This window comes from Onychomys torridus, chromosome 17 (assembly GCF_903995425.1).
Source record: "Onychomys torridus chromosome 17, mOncTor1.1, whole genome shotgun sequence".
NCBI classification, from domain to species: Eukaryota; Metazoa; Chordata; class Mammalia; order Rodentia; family Cricetidae; genus Onychomys; species Onychomys torridus.
This window is the reverse complement of record NC_050459.1, coordinates 41,711,636-41,732,418: the sequence shown is the minus strand read 5'-3', so window position 1 is coordinate 41,732,418 and position 20,783 is coordinate 41,711,636. Positions and strand designations below refer to the sequence as shown.

The 20,783-nt window shown below is 41.4% G+C and overlaps 1 protein-coding gene across 8 annotated transcripts in view; it reads left to right on the top strand.

Moving 5' to 3' along the window:
* Tenm3 (teneurin transmembrane protein 3) overlaps positions 1-20,783 on the top strand; it is a 2,620,641-nt gene that overhangs the window by 2,541,280 nt on the left and 58,578 nt on the right. For all 8 annotated transcript variants that reach the window (XM_036166444.1, XM_036166440.1, XM_036166445.1 and 5 more), the window contains 7 exons: positions 6,298-6,514; positions 7,601-7,720; positions 8,325-8,586; positions 13,933-14,200; positions 15,434-15,577; positions 19,471-19,720; positions 20,431-20,451. In XM_036166444.1, the coding sequence (XP_036022337.1) occupies positions 6,298-6,514; positions 7,601-7,720; positions 8,325-8,586; positions 13,933-14,200; positions 15,434-15,577; positions 19,471-19,720; positions 20,431-20,451 (1,282 nt within the window). The remainder of the gene's footprint in view (positions 1-6,297; positions 6,515-7,600; positions 7,721-8,324; positions 8,587-13,932; positions 14,201-15,433; positions 15,578-19,470; positions 19,721-20,430; positions 20,452-20,783) is intronic.

Sequence of the window (20,783 nt, the reverse complement as noted above, 5' to 3'; positions counted from 1 at the left end):
AACCCATCACAGTGTACAACGAATATACAATGACTAAAAACTAAATAAATGTTTAGAATAAAACAGCTGTACATAGCGCAATAGCTAAACGTTGTCCTCGGCCAGCGTTTTTCTCCTCGTACCTTCCTTTCCCCAATGTGGCCAGCTCCATCACCACTGTCTGATTATAAAGAGCCTTGAACTCCCAACCTCAGCACCAGGGAACCAGTCCTTGCCTTCCTGGGTCTTTCCTTTCCCGTTGTCCTTCAGACACAGTGGCTCTCAGGTGTTCAAGCAGCGGGCAAGAGTTCCAGATGCTGGAGCGGGACACAGGGACCACAGTAGCACACATGGAGCCACGCACCTGTGCATTCGTAGGAAGTAGCTGTGTCTTTTCAAGTTTCAAACGGCTGCCATGTGCACTGGCAAGCCGTGGCCTTTGGAAGCTAAGGGCACTCCTTTCCTCTTGAGAAAGGTCACTGACGACGATCTCTGCTCCGTGGAATCAACAGCGATTCCCTTCTTACAGGCGCCTCCAGATTTCAGAGGCCACGGAAGCAAGTTTTAAAATACAAGCTAAGTCAGTAACATGGTGGGTAATAGCATTGTTAAGAGAGGCGGGGAAAAAAGGTTAAAGGCAAACAGTGAGCCAATGAACACTCACATATAGCAGAGAGAGAGAGAGAGAGAGAGAGAGAGAGAGAGAGAGAGAGAGGCAAGTGTGTACGGAAATCAAGATGGCGTCAAGAATAGTTTGAGAGACATATACTCAATTCATTCAGGTGATGGTTAAGGTGAAGACAAGAAAGAACACAAGTTTGAGTAGGTACAGAGGAAAAGGAAGGGAGAAGAGAAATCATGAATAGACTTCAGGCGTCTACTTTGCATGTAGAGAGAAAAGTTGTGGCTGGAGAGATGGCCCAGTAATTAAAACAGTCTTCTCTTTCAGAGAAGTAGAGCTTGCTTCCCAGAACCCACATTGGGCAGCTCACAACTACCTTGAACTCCAGCTCCAGAGTGTCCAGCACACTAATTCTGGCCACAGCCGGCACCTGCATGCATGTACACATACGCACATGTACACACACATAAATAAATAATAAATACAGTTGGGTTGTTTTTTTTTTAAGCAAAAGTGATGTAGGTAGATTAAAGTGCATTGATGATGGAAGCACAGGGTAATGGACACGTCCAGAGAAGAGGGTAAAGATGTGGTGGATGAGGCATGTTAGGCTTCAGACCCCTGTGTAATATGCAGCTAGAAATATCTAGAAGTCAGGTTTTTTGTAGGTCAAAATTATCACACTGGAGTCAATAGCGTGAAAAGGATATGAACTGAACGTGAAGACACCCATACAGCACTGGTTCCCCTAGACCAAGAATGTGCTGGAAGTCATGTCCCATTCCATAGTGCAGAAAAGAGCCCCACGAAGGTTGCCAAATGTTTACTGGGAAGAGTCATGAACAGTGCACGACACACTGATAAAATCTCACCACCACAATACTGCCTCGGGATTTAGACCTCTGCGTGGGTGATGACGATAATGATAATGATCTTTAAGGAAAATAGAGGGAGTGTAGCGTTTTTTCCAATCAGTAAATTACAAGGTTTAAAAGAAATAAAATGTCCATACTTCAAAGAAAATGCGAGTGTGGACCAACAGAACAAAGTCACAATCAGAGGTACCCTAGGAAATCTTGGGGTCCAAGTTTTAATGTGACCAAAGGTGTGCTGATTAAATCCAACCAAAAAATGTATCAAGAGTGATAGAAAGTGATTTAAAATGTTATAAAAATAGGACAGGGTGCAAACCTGGAGGCAAGACCTGAGGTTGGCCACTGTGGCCACAGGCTGATATTTGTAAGTAAATTTTTACTGAAAATGCTATGACTGCATTCATCCGTTAATCTATTGTCAGATCTCTTTTGCAGGCACCATTTCATAGTGACATGGCTCACAAAACCTAAAATGCCCACTATTTGGCAATCTATAAAATAAGTTTACTAACCACTATTAAAGACCAATTGAACATGCCTCAGGAAAGATAAGAATGTGTAAAATATGGCCAGAATATAACTAAAGCAATAATGTTAAGAATCGAGTGGAGGAGAGCATAAATTATATATCTACTTTATATCATAGTGTCACTTATAATGCAACCTAAAGTGAAGAAAGACTGCTGAATAATAATCAAGGTTGCTATTCGCTGAGCTTTGAAATTTCCTGATCTTTAGTTTTTTTATGATTAATGTTATTAGATATGGCTTCTATTCTGGGCTAAATGTAAGCCAACATAACATTCTTGAGACTACAATGGCATCCCAATGATTTGGAGAAGCTATTCCACAGGGACAATTTTGCTCCGCTGTACATTTGGGCAAGTGGGTAATCAACTTAGTTGTACTGGACAGGCCTCGCCGCTGTGAGTGCAGACAGAATAAAAAATGTTTTCTCAAGTTATAGGAAGCCAGATTCATAACCATCCGTCACTTGCTTGGGCAAGTTACTGATAAACTCTGCAGAAAAATAACAAACAGTGTGTCCCTGCATCTCGCCTGTTGAAAATGAGATTCCTTCTCTGATGGATGTTAGCAGAGAGGCTTGTAAAAATGCATTTCCAACTGATTAGTTCAGAAGGTGTCAATCTCATGCAGTTTCATGACCTGCAGACTACATGCCTGATGTACATTTGCTTTTTATAAACTAACAAAGAAGAATGACTAAACCTGGGTGTTCCTCTTTGGCAGCTACCTATACCATATAATGCCTAAGGAAAGACACTGGGGGAGAAGAGGGGCGGGATCAGTTAACCCTTAGTTTGCCAGATTAATGGAGATAAAATATAATATTGGAAAGGACTTTCCCTTGTGAAAGAATGGTGTTCAGGGAGAGTCTACAGGACTATAACATAGCTATGTTTATTCTCTCAAGCACATGCAGTCACTTTCTAAATCTGCTCACTAAGAGAGTAACTATGTGAAATAGATCACAGAGTATATATTTAAAAGTCCCCCTAAAAACTCTACATATGATTCTAAGTCACCACTTCATGGTTAGAATAGTTTTTAAGGGGTTTTTATGTTGGTTTTTGAAGCCAAAAATGGTATGAATCAATAGGCCAATCATCTATTGCTTGAGAGAACTCGGTCTTGAAGACTATTCTTCTGTTTCAAGAGAAATGGAGGGGGAAAAAGCCTATCTCTTACACTATTATTACAATATATCCTTGTGAAGAATAGGGCCACAGCATGGTCTCATCTTTCTTCCACTAGAAATATCAAGAAATATTTAGACATTTTTCATCTTTATGGCTTTTTCAGCCAGAAGGAAATATTTTGATGAATTTATATGAAATTTCAAAGCTCGGTATCATTTGATTATCTCAACACATAGTTTTAGATTTTTGTCAAAGAAATAAGCATGCTGCTTCAAATAATCAGCAACCCATGACCTTAGGAATATGCAATACCTACATAAAAATGTCAGCCATAAGGAAAAATATGTAATATCTCTCATCAGAAATTCAGACCCATTCATTTCTATGTGGATAGAAACTACCACAAGCATTTAAAATGTATAAAAGGACACCAGCATCCTAAGCCAAGTACCCCTTATTAAACGTGTTTCCCCCGACTTCAAAGGAAATAATGAAGAGAATTTTAGTTGCTATCTATGGATGCTCAGTTTCTTCCCGTTTCAAGGAATTAAGAAAAGTCCAACCCAAATAGACTTGAAGTAAAAAGGAATGAGACCTGAGAAGCCCAGAAGGTCCGATGCAGCTTACAAAAGACCTTAAGGAGGCTGCTGTGGATGTGACCTGTTGTGTTATGCCCAAGCTTTTGACTCTGCTTTTTCTGGGATGGACTGATTCCCAGTTAAGTCTTGTGGAGTCAGACAGATGACTTCAGCCATTCTAACCTCACAGCCTTGCTCATCCCAGTGGACACTGGGGATAGAGAGTCTCTTCAGGTGGCTCCTGAAAGTCATCCAGACACTTTAGTTTCCCTGAAATTTCTGAACTACAGTGAAGGAGTGTACGTGCTCATGGTCTGAGTGTTGAAAGAGGTAAAATACTGAAGTGAGTATTTAGAGGAAGGGGGACTGGGAGGAGTAAACACAAGGCTTGCCACATCCTCCTTCAAGTGGACAGAGCGACTGAAGGTCCCAACCCTCCATCTCGTGTTTCTTACCTTTCCTGTGTGTTGCCATAGACCTCCTGGACTAGAAACTTAGTTCGATTCAGTCCATTTCTTTTGTAAAAGAATTTTTAGTACAGTGTTTGTGTGTGTGTGTGTGTGTGTGTGTGTGTGTGTGTGTGTGTGTGTGTGTGTGTGTGAAGGGTATACATTTGCTACAACAGGCTTGGGAAGGTCAGAGGTCAACATGCAGGGGTTAGTTCTCTCCTTCCCACCATGTGGGCCTCAGGGATCAAACTCAGGTCATAAACCCTGGTGGCAGGCACCTTCACCCACTGAGCCATCTCCCCATCAAGGCAGTTACTTCCTTTTGTGTGTTTGCCATCAGATAATGAAAGAGCAAACTAAGTATGATATAAAGTGAATAAATCATGAGGATAGTTTTTAAAAACTGAAAGTTCTTCTGATTTATGTAATTAAAACATAGACACCACTTAAATATTTTCATCTGAGTTTTCCATAAGGCCAATTACAGTCTGCTACTTAAGTGTAAAGCTTTTAAAATACCCAAGAGTGTTTGGTGTCTTCAAGCTATTTCTTATTAGTCAATTCTAAGAGAAGCAATTGCCAAGCAGGCTCAGTTTTATGTATTTGGCTGGTGAATAAACAGTGGGCTTTAAGGACGCCATCACATTGATTGACAGCCACCCACAGATCACATGGCTGGTGATGTGCCTCACTTCTTGGTGGAGATTCATTCTGAGAAGTGCATCACCCGACCATTTGATCACTGCGCAGACATCGGAATGTCTTACACCAACCTGGACATAAAAGGCCGTCACTTGCCCTGCGTGACTAGGGTTAAGGTGAGAGTGACCGACCGTGAGATGTGTGACAGTCCTCTTGTCATACCATGTCACCGCATCGTTTAAAGTAATCTTTTCATGAATAGGAAGGAATACACTCTGAAGAGACGGCAAATGATATCATATAACCAATTATAAACTAGCAACATGATCATCTATGGTCACTGTCCCATATTACATACACTTGATGTTGTATCACATGCAGCCCAGTTGTGTATGACTGGTCGTGCCCTGGGTAAGCATGCAGCATTAGTAGGCAGTAGCCCAGGTCTGTCAAGACCGCTGACTTACATGTTAACAGAAATAACGTGTAAGTAACGTGCCATGTGGTACATGACTATGAGCCACCAAATGCTCCTTCGTAATATTCTAGAAGACACTGGTGACTGTATCCAAACTTCTTTATGTCGGGAATACCATAGGTCCCTGCTTCATGGCTGATTTTTTGTCATTGTTGTTTTAGTTTTTTGGTTTTTGTTGTTGTTGTTTCTGTTTCTGTTTTTCAAGTCAGGGTTTCTCTGTGTAGTCCTGGCTGTCCTAGAACTTGCTTTGTAGATCCGGCTGGCCTTGAACTGAGATCTGCCTGCCTCTGCCTCCCAAGTGCTAGGATCAAAGGTGTGCGCCACCACCGCCCAGCTCTGATTGTTTTTTTTTTATAACCTCCATTGTCATGATTAATTCACATTTGCCATGGTTTTGTTCTTTTGTTTTGATAATACTGCATTTTAGGGGAAACAGATTAGAAGATCAAGTTCGGACTTTAAATTAGAAAAATGCCTTACTTCCCTCTGGCACGTACTTTACCCTTCTTAGGAGAAGTATTTCTGTGGGATATGGCTAGCTAATCTCACCCAGTTTATGTTAGCATCTTCCCACTTCCACTTTGCAGTAACTTTCCTAATTTTTAGAGCGTCGTGGGTACCTGTCTGTTTTCTGTATGTGCTTGGCATGGGAAGTCCTCCTGCATTTCCCTAAAATAAAGAAGGCTCCAGTAATTGTGTTTACAACTTGTCCTGATTCCTTCCTTTAATAAGGTGTTCTAATCAGTCATTCATATTCCTCACTCAGAATAAATGTTACATGATTGCTTTCAACCATCCTCGAGCTAGATCATTACTTTCTGTAAAAGCAGATGCCCATGTTAGATCTGTACTTCTTCTGGCTTCAAAAAGGATGCCTCATAGAGATCACTGTCCTACATGGAGTGGCAGATTAATTGACATGGACCAAACCCACCAATAGACAGGAGTCAACTGTACACCACGGTGCAAGGAGCAGATCCGTCTGTCTAACTGGCGTGCTGCTCTCTCCGCAGACGGACTCATTGACTGCATGGATCCTGATTGCTGCCTACAAAGTTCCTGCCAAAATCAACCCTACTGCCGAGGCTTGCCTGATCCTCAGGATATCATTAGCCAAAGTCTACAGACACCCTCTCAGCAAGCTGCCAAGTCCTTCTATGACCGCATCAGTTTCCTGATTGGATCAGATAGCACCCACGTGCTCCCTGGAGAAAGTCCTTTCAATAAGAGGTTAATGCTTGCTTCCCTTATATAGATTCATAAGGGTTTTGAGAACCGTTCCTTGCACTTTCTGTGAAATGCTGATGAATGTGTATTTGAGAAAATTGCTTTTTAAAAAAATATATATATACATATATACATACATACGTACATACATACATACATACATACATACATACATACATACATACACATAGTTTTTCCTTTTTGGAAAATTCTTCATCAAACTTGGCGTTTCAAGCGTTTTTTACACAGTTCACTTTGTCAGTTTCAAACACCTGAGACAGAACAGGACATTCTGTTAAGGAGTCAATAAATCTTCATTTAACTAGTTGATTTTTGCGAGCGCAGTTGGAAACATCACAGAAGGCACAACGAAAAAGACCCCAAAAGGCAAAGCAGAAGTGCACTTTTTTTTAGCTGAGCCCACTAAATAATATGAATTATGAATTGATGTAATGGAGCTGCTAACGGCATGGCAGTGAGATTGCATAAGCTGTTCTATTGGTGCTCCATAGAGCAGTAATGACCTGAAAATCAACCAGTAACTGGAAGCAGGTGTCTCGTGTCTCGCTGAGCGAAAGACAATGATTTACACCGAACTCCTGGGTCTGCAGTCATTGCGCAGCATTAATGCACTGAGACCCAGCAGCAGATTAGGAGTTGGTTGCACACATTTTCCTTATTGCCCCCTTAAATTTTGTAATGTGTGGTCCCAGCAGATTTACAGATGGCCCCAGGATTAATTGGAAAGTATACTTTTCTTCAAGTACGTCATATATATGATATATGGAGAGAAGCATCACTTATCATTTTTAAAATTCATCTCTTAAATTATTAGTCTTGGTAACGCTCCAAAAAAACCAATTGCCACTAATTAAAGCTCAGGGTAAGCACCAGGCATTTAAAGAAGTAAATCACGCCGAATTAAGAGGAATATTTTCTTGGTGTGTTTCAGGTCTGCTTTTTGTGAATAGCGTGTGACTGTGTTTGAGGGTGATATTTTATCGTTGGTCTGAATTGTCTGTAAGTCATGATGATGTTGTCCTGGGAAGGCAGAGATTCATTCAAACTCTTGTACTTTTCCCCCCACAGCCTTGCATCCGTCATCAGAGGCCAAGTTCTAACTGCTGATGGAACCCCTCTGATTGGCGTCAACGTCTCATTTTTACATTACTCAGAATACGGATACACTATTACCCGCCAGGATGGAATGTGAGTCCGTCGCATCCCTTGGTCTCTGTTTGAAGTACTTTAAGCATAAGACTGGGCACTCATCCATCACCCATCATGTTTTATAGTCTTTTTTTTAAAAAAAATAGAAAAGCAACCAATCTTAGACTCTAAAAACCTGGGACGGTGCAAGAGGCAGAGATTGCAAGTCATGTAGTCCTGTGCTATAAAAGTTCATCCCATTTTCTGAGGCGTGACACAGTATTACGGTTTTTGTCAGAGAATTCTTTTTGTCTTTGAAAATTCATGTTGAAATATTTATGGGTGATATTTCTTGGTGTCTGTAACTTCAGTCCAGATGGTTCCAAAGAATAGACAGGAAATTTAGGGGACTGCAAATAGATAAATCGGTGACGAGAAAAGGAATATGTGAGGACTGGCACTGTAATTCCTTTGGGCATAGACTTGAAACTATTTTGTATGAAAATTAGGAGAATCATCTTAACCTGAGAGAGTCAGCTTTTTTTTTTTTTTTTTTTTTTTTTTTTGTAGCAACTCACTAAGTTAGTTAGTCATTGTACGGTGACAGCCTACAAGTCAGTCACTGTACATTGACAGCTCACTAAGTGTGCCTTGTCTGTTCCAGGTTTGACTTGGTGGCCAACGGCGGCGCTTCTCTGACTTTGGTATTTGAGCGCTCCCCATTCCTCACTCAGCACCACACGGTGTGGATCCCATGGAACGTCTTTTACGTGATGGACACGCTCGTCATGAAGAAGGAAGAGAACGACATTCCGAGCTGCGATCTCAGTGGGTTTGTGAGGCCAAGTCCTATCATTGCATCATCACCCCTGTCCACCTTCTACAGATCTTCCCCGGAAGACAGCCCCATCATCCCCGAGACACAGGTACCGTCACAGCTGGCGGGATCGTCACGAGAAGTGTTTCTAGTCACAGGTGGCCAAAGAATGATTTTTTTCACAGTTGCAGGGTTCTGGTGCTATCCTGTGTCTGTAACGTGTAGTATGTGTGCTAGAGTAGAAAAATGTCTTAGAGAAGGTGACTTTTGACAAGAAACAGTAGCTTTCTAAAGACATCTAAAAAATTTAGTTATCATGTTTTAAAGTCTAATAATGTGTGTTTCATAATATGCTGGTCTCCACGGGAATAAAATATCTCACTTTTAAAGAAATAGTCCTATTAAACACTCATTTTATCTATGGAAATAGCTATAGATTGTTTCCTTCTGTGTTTAGAAATAACTTTCAAATCTTAAAGGTAGGATTAACCTTCTGCTAAAATGCAAAGTCAAACCAAATGGCTCAAGGTCAGGCCAATGGTACAGGCCTGTAATTCCAGCCATGCAGGAGGCTGAGGTAGGAGCATTTCAGGGTCGGGGCCTTCCTGGGCTACAGGATGAATTCAGAGCCACCTTGGACAACCTAGTGAGACCCTGTCTCCAAATAAAAAGTAGATAGGGCTGCAGAGACGGCTCAGCTGCTAGAAGCACTTGCTGCTCTCCCTGAGGTCCAGAGTTCAGTTCCCGGCACTCCTGTCAGACAGATCCCAGCTTCCTGAAACTCCATCTCCAGGGAATCCAGCTCCCCCTTCTGGCCTCCCACGGCACCTTCACATATATGGTAAATGTACACATATGTAAACATTTGAAAATAAATCATTTAAAATGCAGCAAAAGGTAGTACAGGGGGCTGGGGACATGGCTCATTGGTAAAGAACTTGCCTAGCAAGTGTGATTCTAGGTTCCATCCTCAGTACTACATCAATAATAATAATTACAATAATAAGAATAGCATAAATCTTTAAAAGTTTGTCACTGGCCTTCATCAGACACATATGAAATACTTACTGTGTAGCAGTCATTGCAAATAGGAACCAGTCGTAAATTAACCAGACAGAGCACCACCTCTCAGTGAGCTTACCAACCAAAACGAGTGAAGAAACTAAACAATTAATATGATTCAGATTCTGATAAGGCTTATTAAAATTATAAAGCAGGGTAAAGTGAGTCGAGGTGGGATGCTTATACAGTGTGGTTGGAAAAGGTCTCTCTGACAAAGTGACGTGTCAATGGAAACTTTGAGAGAGTGAATCCAGGAAGGATTGGAATTGAGGGTAGGAATCCTGGGAGTCCAACTCATGCATGCACTTAAAACATGGACCAGACAGCCTAGGAGGGAAGTGCAAACAGAGATCACAAGAGGTGATCTACAAATGCGTAGTCAGAAAAAGGCTCTCGGGCTATTACCCTGTGGAAATGACATTGTGGGGGAAGGTTGTTTAACAGCCAAGTGAACTCTGAGCTGATACACTGAGAACTTCACTGTGACCTTATTCAACTTGATACTTCCTTCTCAGGGTCCACCTTGGAACTCAGAACTTCCTTGTTCCAAGGCAGCCCTAGTCAGAAGCAGTGTCTGCCCAGGGCTTGACAGATTTCTAATGAAATTAACCCACAGTGATGTGTCTCCACTAGGCAACAGGTCCGTGGATGTATGCCATCCTTCTGCTCTTCGTTCACACAGTAGGCAAGCATTTAGTAAACACCCACTCAGTGCCTGTGACATACAGAGTACGCAACACGGATTAACAGATGGCTAAGAGTTGCTGGGCGGTGTGGTGGTGCACGCCTTTAATCCCAGCACTCGGGAGGCAGAGGCAGGTGGATCTCTGTGAGTTCGAGGCCAGCCTGGGCTACAGAGTGAGTTCCAGGACAGGCACCAAAACTACCCAGAGAAACCCTGTCTCAGGAAAAAAAAAAAAAAAAAAAAAAAAGATGGCTAAAACTTAAACCCTGTGGTTGTCGATGAAGCAGATATTTGAATGAACAACAGGAAGTTCACGAGAGAAGGCAGTCCCTTAAGGAAAGCAGAAACAGCGTGGCTGAGGGGGTTAGCCCTATAGAGACAGAAGAAGGAGGAGAGCAGAGTTCACGTGGGAAAAAGAAAATGAGTAGCAGTAACACAGTCGTCAACAAGACTCCTGATGTGTAGGAATTGGTGGTGTGGCGCAGTGGGTAGAGCTGGTGACCTGTGTTTGAGTCCCCAAGACCCACACAGTAGAAAGCAAGAACCAACGCCCTCAGATTGTTCTCTGACCTCCATGCGCACCCGCCCACCCACAAGATCAATGAGTCAATGTCAAAACAAAAATAACCAAAACAGGAAAATCATGTAAATGGGGGAGGAAAGAGGCAGAGGAAAATCTATCCAGGGGAGACCAGGACTCCTTCGGCAGTGTGGGACCAAGGGTGGGACTCACTCAGGTCACAAAATACATAGCTGACCAGAAACAGACTTAATGAACAGGCTCTGGCTTACTTGGCTGGCGTGTCTGTCCGGCCGGGGCTCAGGAACCCAGTGGACTTAGCCATCAAACAGAAAGAGCAGCAGCAAAGGAGCAGAATGGACGGATACAGGGGGTCACGTGCAGGACTTTGCTCCTGAGTGTTTCTCAGAGTCAAGAATGGGGCTGGCAGGCAATGCAGCTGCCACAAGCAGACTTCAGGGTGTGTTTTCCCATTTGGGCAGGATTTCTATTTCCCAGTAATAAAATGTAACATGGTCAGGTTAAATTACACAGGAGAAATGGTCGCTTTCGTGAACTAAATTGCAGACATTTGTTCCGTGGAAGGAGGCTAATGATGGCAGAGACAATAATCGGTCATTAAAATTAAGAATAACATGATATTTTGAAATAGAGAAGCAGCTCCAGCAGATCACAGGAAGTGGTCATTAATTAATCCCCTTGCAAGTAAGGAAGACGATCAGATGTATGGGAAATTATTCTGAAAATAAATTAAGAGGAACTATATCATATTATCTGGGCCACTCGGGAGTCACAGAAATCTGTTTTTCAAACTAACGTGTTGACATTTCATCCCGTCACAGTACACTGAGCGCCCTTTGGGTTGTCCACTTCTCATCCTGTCATGCTTTCCTTGGACAGAGGGGAGCTTAAAGAAGTTTCTGAGTGGATGAGGTGGGAGAATAAAAATAAATAGCCGGGCGGTGGTGGCGCACGCCTTTAATCCCAGCACTCAAGAGGCAGAGGCAGGCAGATCTCTGTGAGTTCGAGGTCAGCCCGGTCTACAGAGTGAGTTCCAGGAAAGGCACAAAACTACACAGAGAAAAATCCTGTCTCGAAAAAATAAATAAATAAATAAATACTTACGAACATACATACATACATCATAAATAAACTAGAAAAGTTCCGTGTGTCCATAAACTGTCTTCCTTAAGACAGCTCTGTGACTGAAGCCAGTCAGCCTAGTTAGTGAAGACCCCAACCGTGTGTCACAACATGTTGTGCCCCCCGTAATCCATTGTCCCTCATCACTTCCCTCTTCGCGCCAGCGGCTTCACAGACCACCCTGGAGGCTGGTTTAGTCCACTCCGTTGTGCCCACTTCCAGCTCTGTTTGGTTATACTGCAGACTGATAGTCAAGTCCATAGTATCTGGAGTTTCACTTCGGAAATTAAAATTGGGAGGCGGCAAAGCTGTGTGCGCCGTTCCTAATTGCGCTGCTTGAGAGAGGCGGTGAACACTGTATTGTTAGTCCAAGATTCTTATCTCAGGAAAGGCAGTCATTTCTGACTGAGCGATCAGTGGATGTAGTGATATATTCTAACCTTTAGGAAGACCGTCTGGTTCATGGTAGAGGACATGCTTGGTTTCAGACATAGGTTACTTTACTTGTTGATTTATTTATTAGGATTTTGTATGTGAATACTTGGTTTACATCATTTCCGCCCTTTTCCTCTCCAATTCCTTCTATGTCCCCACTCCTTCCAAAATGTCTAAATAAGCTAAATGAGTCTATTTGGCATTGCACATATGTGTATGTATTTATGGCTGACTGCTTGGGATTGGATAACTGATCAGGGGGCTCGGTCCAGGAAAGACTGATTCTCCTCCTCGACAGCCATTAATTACCTATAGCTCTTCAACTAGGCCCGGGACCATGTGAGCTTTACCCCGTCCACCTGGGCATGTCCGCTGATGGTGTCATTTTTCAGGTCTTGTTAAGGCAACTATATTGTTGGATTTCATGAGTGCTGTTTCTGGCCCTGGCACTTACAATCTTTCCTATCCATCTTCTGTGATGTCACCCAAGCCTTACATGGATTATTTGAGGATACCATAGTCAGTTTTCCTCTGCATTTTGACCAGTTGTGGATTTTTGTAATGGTCTCCAACGGCTGAAGAAAAAAGCATTTTTGATTGAGGTGAGATAGGCACCCTTAACAAAGGTAGCCTTGCATGCTACAGTATACAGAGTAAGCCTATAAAGATATATATTATTAGTCACAAAACTAATAAGAACACCTGTAGAATCTCATTCAATGAGCCGGGCGGTGGTGGTGCACGCCTTTAATCCCAGCACTCAGGAGGCAAAGGCAGGCGGATCTCTGTGAGTTCGAGGCCAGCCTGGTCTACAAAGTGAGTTCCAGGACAGGCTCCAAAGCTACACAGGGAAACCCTGTCTCGAAAAAAACAAACCAAAACAAATAAATTTAATGTATAATAAAGGTATCCTTATGTGAACAAAAGTAACTCTTTATAGCCAGAAATAAAAAATCAACTTTTTACAGTCAATAAAATTATTTTTTCTTATAGGTGCATTTTAGTTACTCACTGAGAAAAAAAACACAGCTTCAAAACATTAACTCATTTACTATGTTATCAAAAATCAGTGGTTTTGCGGTTCAATATGTAATGAGGCGTGAGAAGGTGCTGTTGTTACATTATGTCTCAACGTGTACATGGAATCTACTACAATTTAACCCAGATGAGTCTGCTCTCCTTGTCATTCTGTCTTTCTAACAGTGACCTAGGTAGGCTAGCAAGGCCACAGACTCAGGGTTAGTCTCTAAGGGACAAGCTAAGGATGGCACTTCCATGCTCTGAGCTAAGCATTGTATGAATGTCAGCTCTGATCTCTGAGTGCCGGGACTAGATGAGTGAGTGAGCGTGGGCTGTGACTACCATCCCAACAGCTGTATGAAGAGTGTGATTAGCTCAGGAAAACTGACAAGATGCTTTTTGGAGGAGAACATTAGGCTGGCAGCTGAGCTGTTTATAATTATTGGAGAAGATAACAGCTCAGATGTTGTCTGTGAATAGTGACCCTGCTGCGTCTCATTTTCTGTGCTCCGCTGGGTTCTGTTCACCGTATCTTCTCAATTTGGGCATCCATGATGCTAGTTAGAGGCTTGTGCTTCTTCCAAACCTAGGTCCTGCATGAAGAAACCACGATTCCAGGAACAGATTTGAAGCTTTCTTACCTGAGTTCCAGAGCCGCGGGTTACAAGTCAGTTCTGAAGATCACCATGACCCAGGCCGTCATACCGTTTAACCTCATGAAGGTCCATCTGATGGTAGCCGTGGTTGGGAGACTCTTCCAGAAGTGGTTTCCTGCCTCACCAAACCTGGCCTACACCTTTATCTGGGATAAGACGGATGCGTATAATCAGAAAGTCTACGGCCTGTCGGAAGCAGTTGGTAAGTTTCACGGATATGCCCTGTGCATTGAAAACGTAGGTGCGAGGTCAGAAGTATAAAGAAATTATCAGGAACCCGTGGCAAGTAGCTAGACAAGCAGATACGTTGGCAGCAGGTCCATCTAGGGAAATCACAGGCTGGTGGTCCTTGACCCGCTCTGGGAGAAGGAAGGTATCCCATACGATGAGACAAAAGACGGTCAGCATTTCTAACTGGAATCATCTTTTGAATTTCAGGTTACTGTCTGCATTCTCCATCCTGCTGTTTTCATGTTTCTCTCTTTTCCCTGTGGCTCCCCTCTCCCGTTTATTTTTCTTCCGTCCTGTATGACGTGACCTCCCTAGTTTTTATCATGACATTAATGTTTTCTGAATATGGCAGTTGAGACGGTTTCAGTCGTAATGATGTTTAGCAGAAGATCAAATAAAATTTGGATCCAAGAGTTGTCTAGCTCCTCTGACCAGAGGGCCCGTGGCAGGGTAAACTGAAGCCATGAAGCCAATGGTTTCACCGAATGACCAGAGAGTACCATCAAAACTTGACATGTCCAATACAGCTTCGAGCGCAAGCCAAGAGCATCAACAACGAAAGGAAAACATGGATTTTTGTATCTTCAGTTTTACCTAAAAGTAGACTTTTTTTTTGTTCTCCAAAATCAATATCTAATTTGGATTTGAATTATTTCTCATCAATCAGATAGTTCCCACTTTTCCCTTTTTTTTTTAAATTTTAAATCCTTGGTTCATGGCAAACTCTGAAATGTCTTTTAATTGTGATTGGCATTAATTTACTACTAATTTTACAGTTTATCCCTGAGATGTATAAATACTTGCCATAAATATTTTCCATAATGAAAGTTCTTAGGAACTAATAGCTCTGATTATTGATATAACAAATACTTTTTTTGTTGGTTTTACCTAATCGCAATTCACTGCAAACCTACTTGATACAATTTGCAACTAGTTTCTCAGTTTGGACCTAATACTGTGCTGGGAACCCCTTGTAAGAGTGATATGGGGGACTTATTTTCTATCAAACCAATATAAAATGACATCTGGAGATGGTTGTTTTTGTCTTTTGTATAGGCAGATCTCCCTACTTATAAACAAGCTGCTTAAATAAGTGAATGAAGTTATTATCCCAGAACACAAATGTGAATTTCCCCCCAAATCATAAGTCACCGTCCTTTCCTGTGCGGTTGAGAGGGTGAGCTGTGATTTGTTTTGCTTACAGTGTCAGTGGGCTATGAATATGAGTCGTGTTTGGACCTGACTCTGTGGGAAAAGAGGACCGCCATTTTGCAAGGCTATGAGTTGGATGCTTCCAACATGGGTGGCTGGACGTTGGATAAGCATCATGTGCTGGATGTTCAGAATGGTAAGCTCTTGCTCACGGTTAACATTGCCCACCCTCACACTGACCGCACTGCAACAGGATTTTATCCTGTGAGCACTGTAGGAGTAGAATTAGTAGGGAAAAAAAATGATAAAGAGATCATTTGAGGGCCATAAGAGTCTTGGATTACATAGTTCTCTTACTGCGTTTTAGAATGTTCCTGTGCCCTTTGTCACAGTGATTTTCCCATCAGAGTCTAAATGGCTGACTTTGGTGAAATCACCTTGTCTGTGTGAGTATCTGTCTTCTCCACAGATTCATCTGTGAGTGCCTAATTCTACACAGAAGTTTTGTGTACCCAAGGGCTTTAGGAAGGGTTACCAAAGCTGGATATAAAGTGATTTATTTTAAGCAAAGGTAAAAAGCCCATGTGACTTCACCATTAGATTTCCAGTAGATTCTCCAGTCTTCATCAATTAGTCTGCTCCAAGTGTCTAGCTGAGTTTCTTCCCCCCCCACCCCGCCCTCAGTTCTGTTTAGTCTTTATTGAGAAAAAAAGGGAAAACAAACAAACAAAAAACTGTCACCCAAAAACATTGTAGCTTGGTTTTGTGACTATTAGGGGAAATATAAATGAATAATTTGAGAGAGAAAAAAATAAAAGCAGGGCCGTAAGGTAACCAACTCTGTCTTAAGCCTTCTCAAACTGAGAAGTCTCTGCTCTCCTTCTGTGAATAGCTAGAGGAAATGTCTGTGTTTTCTGATTCACATCCCTTTTGACATTTTGGAAGAGTGGGAATGTTGGGTTGAGACTATCACGCCTTTAACTGTTCACAGCCCACGGTCATATCTGGAGTGATGAGTCTTTGATGTTGTTCTCTCTTTAAAAATTGGGAGTATTGGGAAGAATTAGTGCACTGACTGGAAAGTCAGTATTTGAAAACGCTGATGCCTTATCTTGAGGAGCTAGTGGAAGGTAGGGGGTGGATCACTCTGGAGGAAAAACAAAATGGAAATAATCCCCACACCTTTCCTGGTTTGGCAGCCGTGTTTAGCTCTCTGCCTTTCCCGGGTGTCCTTCCTTTCCCAGTTAGCATGTCAGAAGGTTGGGAACAGGGTGCGTGTCCAGCACCACACACAGCACATACATCCTGGATGCAGGGGGTGTAGCTCGGGGTACAGCGCTTGCCTAGCTGGCACACAGCCCAGGGTTTCATCCAGATCACCAAATAAACCAGGCTTGGTAGCACACACCTGCAGTCTAGGTCTTGGGAAGAGGTGAAAGAAGGGGGACCAGAGGTTGAACATCATCCTTGGCTGCATATGCAGCTTGGAACTATCTAGAAAACTTTAAAACTTTAAAAAAAGAAAAAAAAAAGGGACTCCCACCCATGAAGAACAGTCCATATGTTATCTTGACGGTTTGCTTGAGTCATCAGTGTTCTCTGAAGTGGTGGTAGTCTCAATCTGTGATGTGAGTAAGACCACGCTGAATCGTGGTCTCTCAGAATGCATAGGCATGTGCCAACTGTGGTGATAGCTGCTCCTGAATAAATTCTTTAAAATTACCTCCCGTACATCTTCCACATATTTCCATCTTCCTGCATGAGTCTCTTGCAAACACACCTGAGGGAACACTGTCCTGGGTATGTTTTAGTTATGATGAAAATACAATATAAAATTCACAACCAATTAGCCAGAGGATTTCTCCAAGGGAGTAGGAAGAGAATAGGCACTGAGCCTCAGCAGGACTCCAGTAAATCACCGCTGTTGGGATATATAGTACTCCCAAAGATTAGGAAGTATATAGACATTGTGTAGGGTCACATAATACAGACATCTATAAACACAGACTCCAAACCAGAATAATATAGAGGAGGTTTTTATTATACTACCAGATCAGATTTAAAAACTGAACTGCCAAGAGTTAAAATTATTGTGTTAGAAAATGTTATTTTAAAATGTGAGGTCACCTGAGTCCCCATGGTGAACTGATTGCCATCTAAAACTTTATCCAAGAACAGTTTGACACGTAGTGGCTCTCCAAAGCGACATGTGTCTAATTGAATAAAGAAAGTGATTTGTAACCGTGACAAGCGGGATGAGCTACAGATACAGAAGAGGAAGCACAGATGTGCGTGGTGACGGGTGTTGGTTCAGGTGTCCTTGAACATGGAAACAAATACTGTAACGCGGCCTGTCCTGTGGTGTTATAGAGGGAACTCGAGAAGGGCCAGTCAATCAAGGACATAGCGTAAATCAGATGTGGTAGAGCAGGAGGCTGACTCATAGGCTTCTTCTGATAAAAATTGCAGAACCAACTCTCCCAGGAAATTATACTTCCATAATCGTCAAATAATGTAATCACAGAAAGGAGAAATCTTAGGTTATCATCCCCGTCTTCTTTGAATATTCAAGGCAAAAGGCATTTCATCTCTTGTTATGATCTAGACTTATTTAAATTATTTTCTCTTAAATTTGAATAAACCTGTTTTATCATTCCTGATTTCTTTATGTAAATTTGCCATGATTATTACATCACCCAAATAGCAAGGCATTTAAAAAAAGTAATCACAAAATGCACCTAAAATGTACTGAGCTATAAGGGGAATGTAATTATTCTGATCACTTCTTCACTTTCAAATTATCCCAAAGTGGAGGAAAAATCACGTTTTCGAGTTTTCTGTCTGCACTTTCACAAGATGAGTCTCTTGCCAGTCTATCTGCTGATAAGTACAGTCATTAGCTCTGAGAACTACTTTGAAGCATGGAACGCCCAATAAATACAATATATACAGCTCTAAAGCCGAAGTAGCAAGTGGTTTATACAGCTAATAACACATCGAGGTGCGTCATAAAATATGTGTGGATGGACGCAGTTGATGAGCCAGTGGGTAACAGACCCAAGCCATCGATCTGCACGTGGTCACAGCAAAGTAAACCAAAATGAAGGCTCAACTCAAATCTAGCTTCTTACTAGGAAAATATTGAATATTCCTTTGGAATTTTTTTTCTCACGTTTTTAATGAAGTCCATTAAGGAGCAGGATGACATTTCTGTCTTTGTAAAATTATTGACACTTTCATGCCTTAAAGCAGAGTTCAGTTTGAATAACAAGCTGGTCTTCTGCATCACTTTCATTGTGTTTGGCATTTTAAATAATTTTATGTATATATGTGTGTGTGTATATATGTATATATACATATACATATATGTATATATGTATATATTTACATCAGATGAATGTGAAACAAGACCCCTTAATAGTACAATACAGTTAAAAATAGGACTCCATAGGCCAGGGTATGGCTCAGTGATACATTATGTGCTTACTATCATGAGACCTATAAATAAATACTTTCTAACTTTGTTTCTATAAAATATGTTTAGCTCTTTTTAAACTCATGGCAAATTCATAAGAAACTCATATTCCCAGGGTACATTTTTATTAATCAGGTTAATGTGATATATTTTCCACATTGATTAACAATTAGGCAAACTTTCTGTTCCCTAAAGAGCATTATATAGAGCATGGTTCTCAAACTTGGTTGCACATTAAGATCACCTGGAGAGTTTTTAAACATCTAAACACTAAGGCTGCACCCAGACCAATTAAATCACCATCTCTTGGGGTAAGGACCAGCCATTGGTATTTTTTATGGCATTCCAGACTATTCCAATGTGTAGCCAAGATCAAGGGTCGCTGCTGTTGAGAATTGGGGTTTTTAATGCCTTCTCTTAGTCCTCTGCTCCCTTCACTGGTCTCCCGATTCATAACAGATAGTCCTTTTTTCTAATGTAACCTATGTGGGGTTTTGTGTAATATCTTTAAGTTTCTGATTCTAACTCGGAAAGACGCCGCATCCTTGAGAGAGTTCTGAGACGTATTTGCCTTTCATCCTTCATTTACAAAAGGAAAATGCACTTTCTTCTAGGTATCCTGTACAAAGGAAATGGGGAAAACCAGTTCATCTCCCAGCAGCCTCCAGTGGTCAGTAGCATCATGGGCAATGGCCGGAGGCGCAGCATCTCATGCCCAAGTTGCAATGGCCAAGCTGATGGGAACAAGCTGCTGGCCCCAGTGGCGCTAGCCTGTGGGATCGACGGCAGTCTATATGTAGGGGATTTCAACTATGTTCGGCGGATATTCCCTTCTGGGAACGTAACAAGTGTTTTAGAACTAAGGTATGTCTTTCCTCTATTGGGGGTGTTAATCAAAAACAAACATATCCTTAAAAAACGAAGTTGAATGTGATATGCTGATTTATTTATTTAAAGACACATCCCCACAGTTTAAAAATTACCCTAGGAAGAACACAATTCTTAACTAGAGATAGAAGGTCAACAATATTTAATGTTATATAGTTTTAAAACAATATATAGTTTTACTGTGTAAAAGAGCAGAATGTTGTCTGATATGTAAAATATCCTACTCATTCTGGTGATTTTCTTTTTCTGTGTACTGACAGGTAAAAATGATAACTTTTTAAAATATCTTTAATTTTCCTTAGAATGGATACGCAGCACAGGAATCCACCTTTTATTTCACAGTGGTTGAAATGGAGGCCTAAGATGTAGTTTCTGGAATCAAGATGTGATAGCAAATAAATGAGAATATTGGATGCTCAGTTGGGTCAACCTCGTCATTAGCTGTGATTTGAATAGTAAAAACAGCATGTCCTTGTCTTGTTTTGTCTTAAGTGTGGTTATCAAAATCAACCAATTCTGACAGCAGTTTGATGAGCCTTGCCTACAGAGTTCATTTCCAATGTTCTCTCCGCTTAAATTGCAATTTTCCGTACCAGTAATTAAAACCCCAATATTGATCTCATTCTATTTCAGAAGCCTTTCTAACTCTGCTTTTTTTTACCTTTCTTTTATCTGCTTCCACCAAGAAATAAAGATTTTAGACATAGGTAAGCATCCTGCTTAAAGGTGATTGCATATTTTCCAATGTCCTTTTGATGTTTCAGTGTGACTCTCTGAAATTGTTTTTTAATAATGGCATCTTGAGAGGAAGCTCAGAATCACAGACAATCTAAGGAATTAAAGCTGCTTAATTGGACAATTACATAACTTACTGAAAATATATTGTATGATAGAATTTTAGAAATATTTTCAAGTTGGTTCATTTTTTTAAAAAAAAATCTTGTCATAAAGAATTCTAATGTGCAGTTCCTGACTTATGTAACCTAAGCCTTATGAAACAACAAATTTCAAACACAGCAAAGTTTAAGGAGGTAGTGTA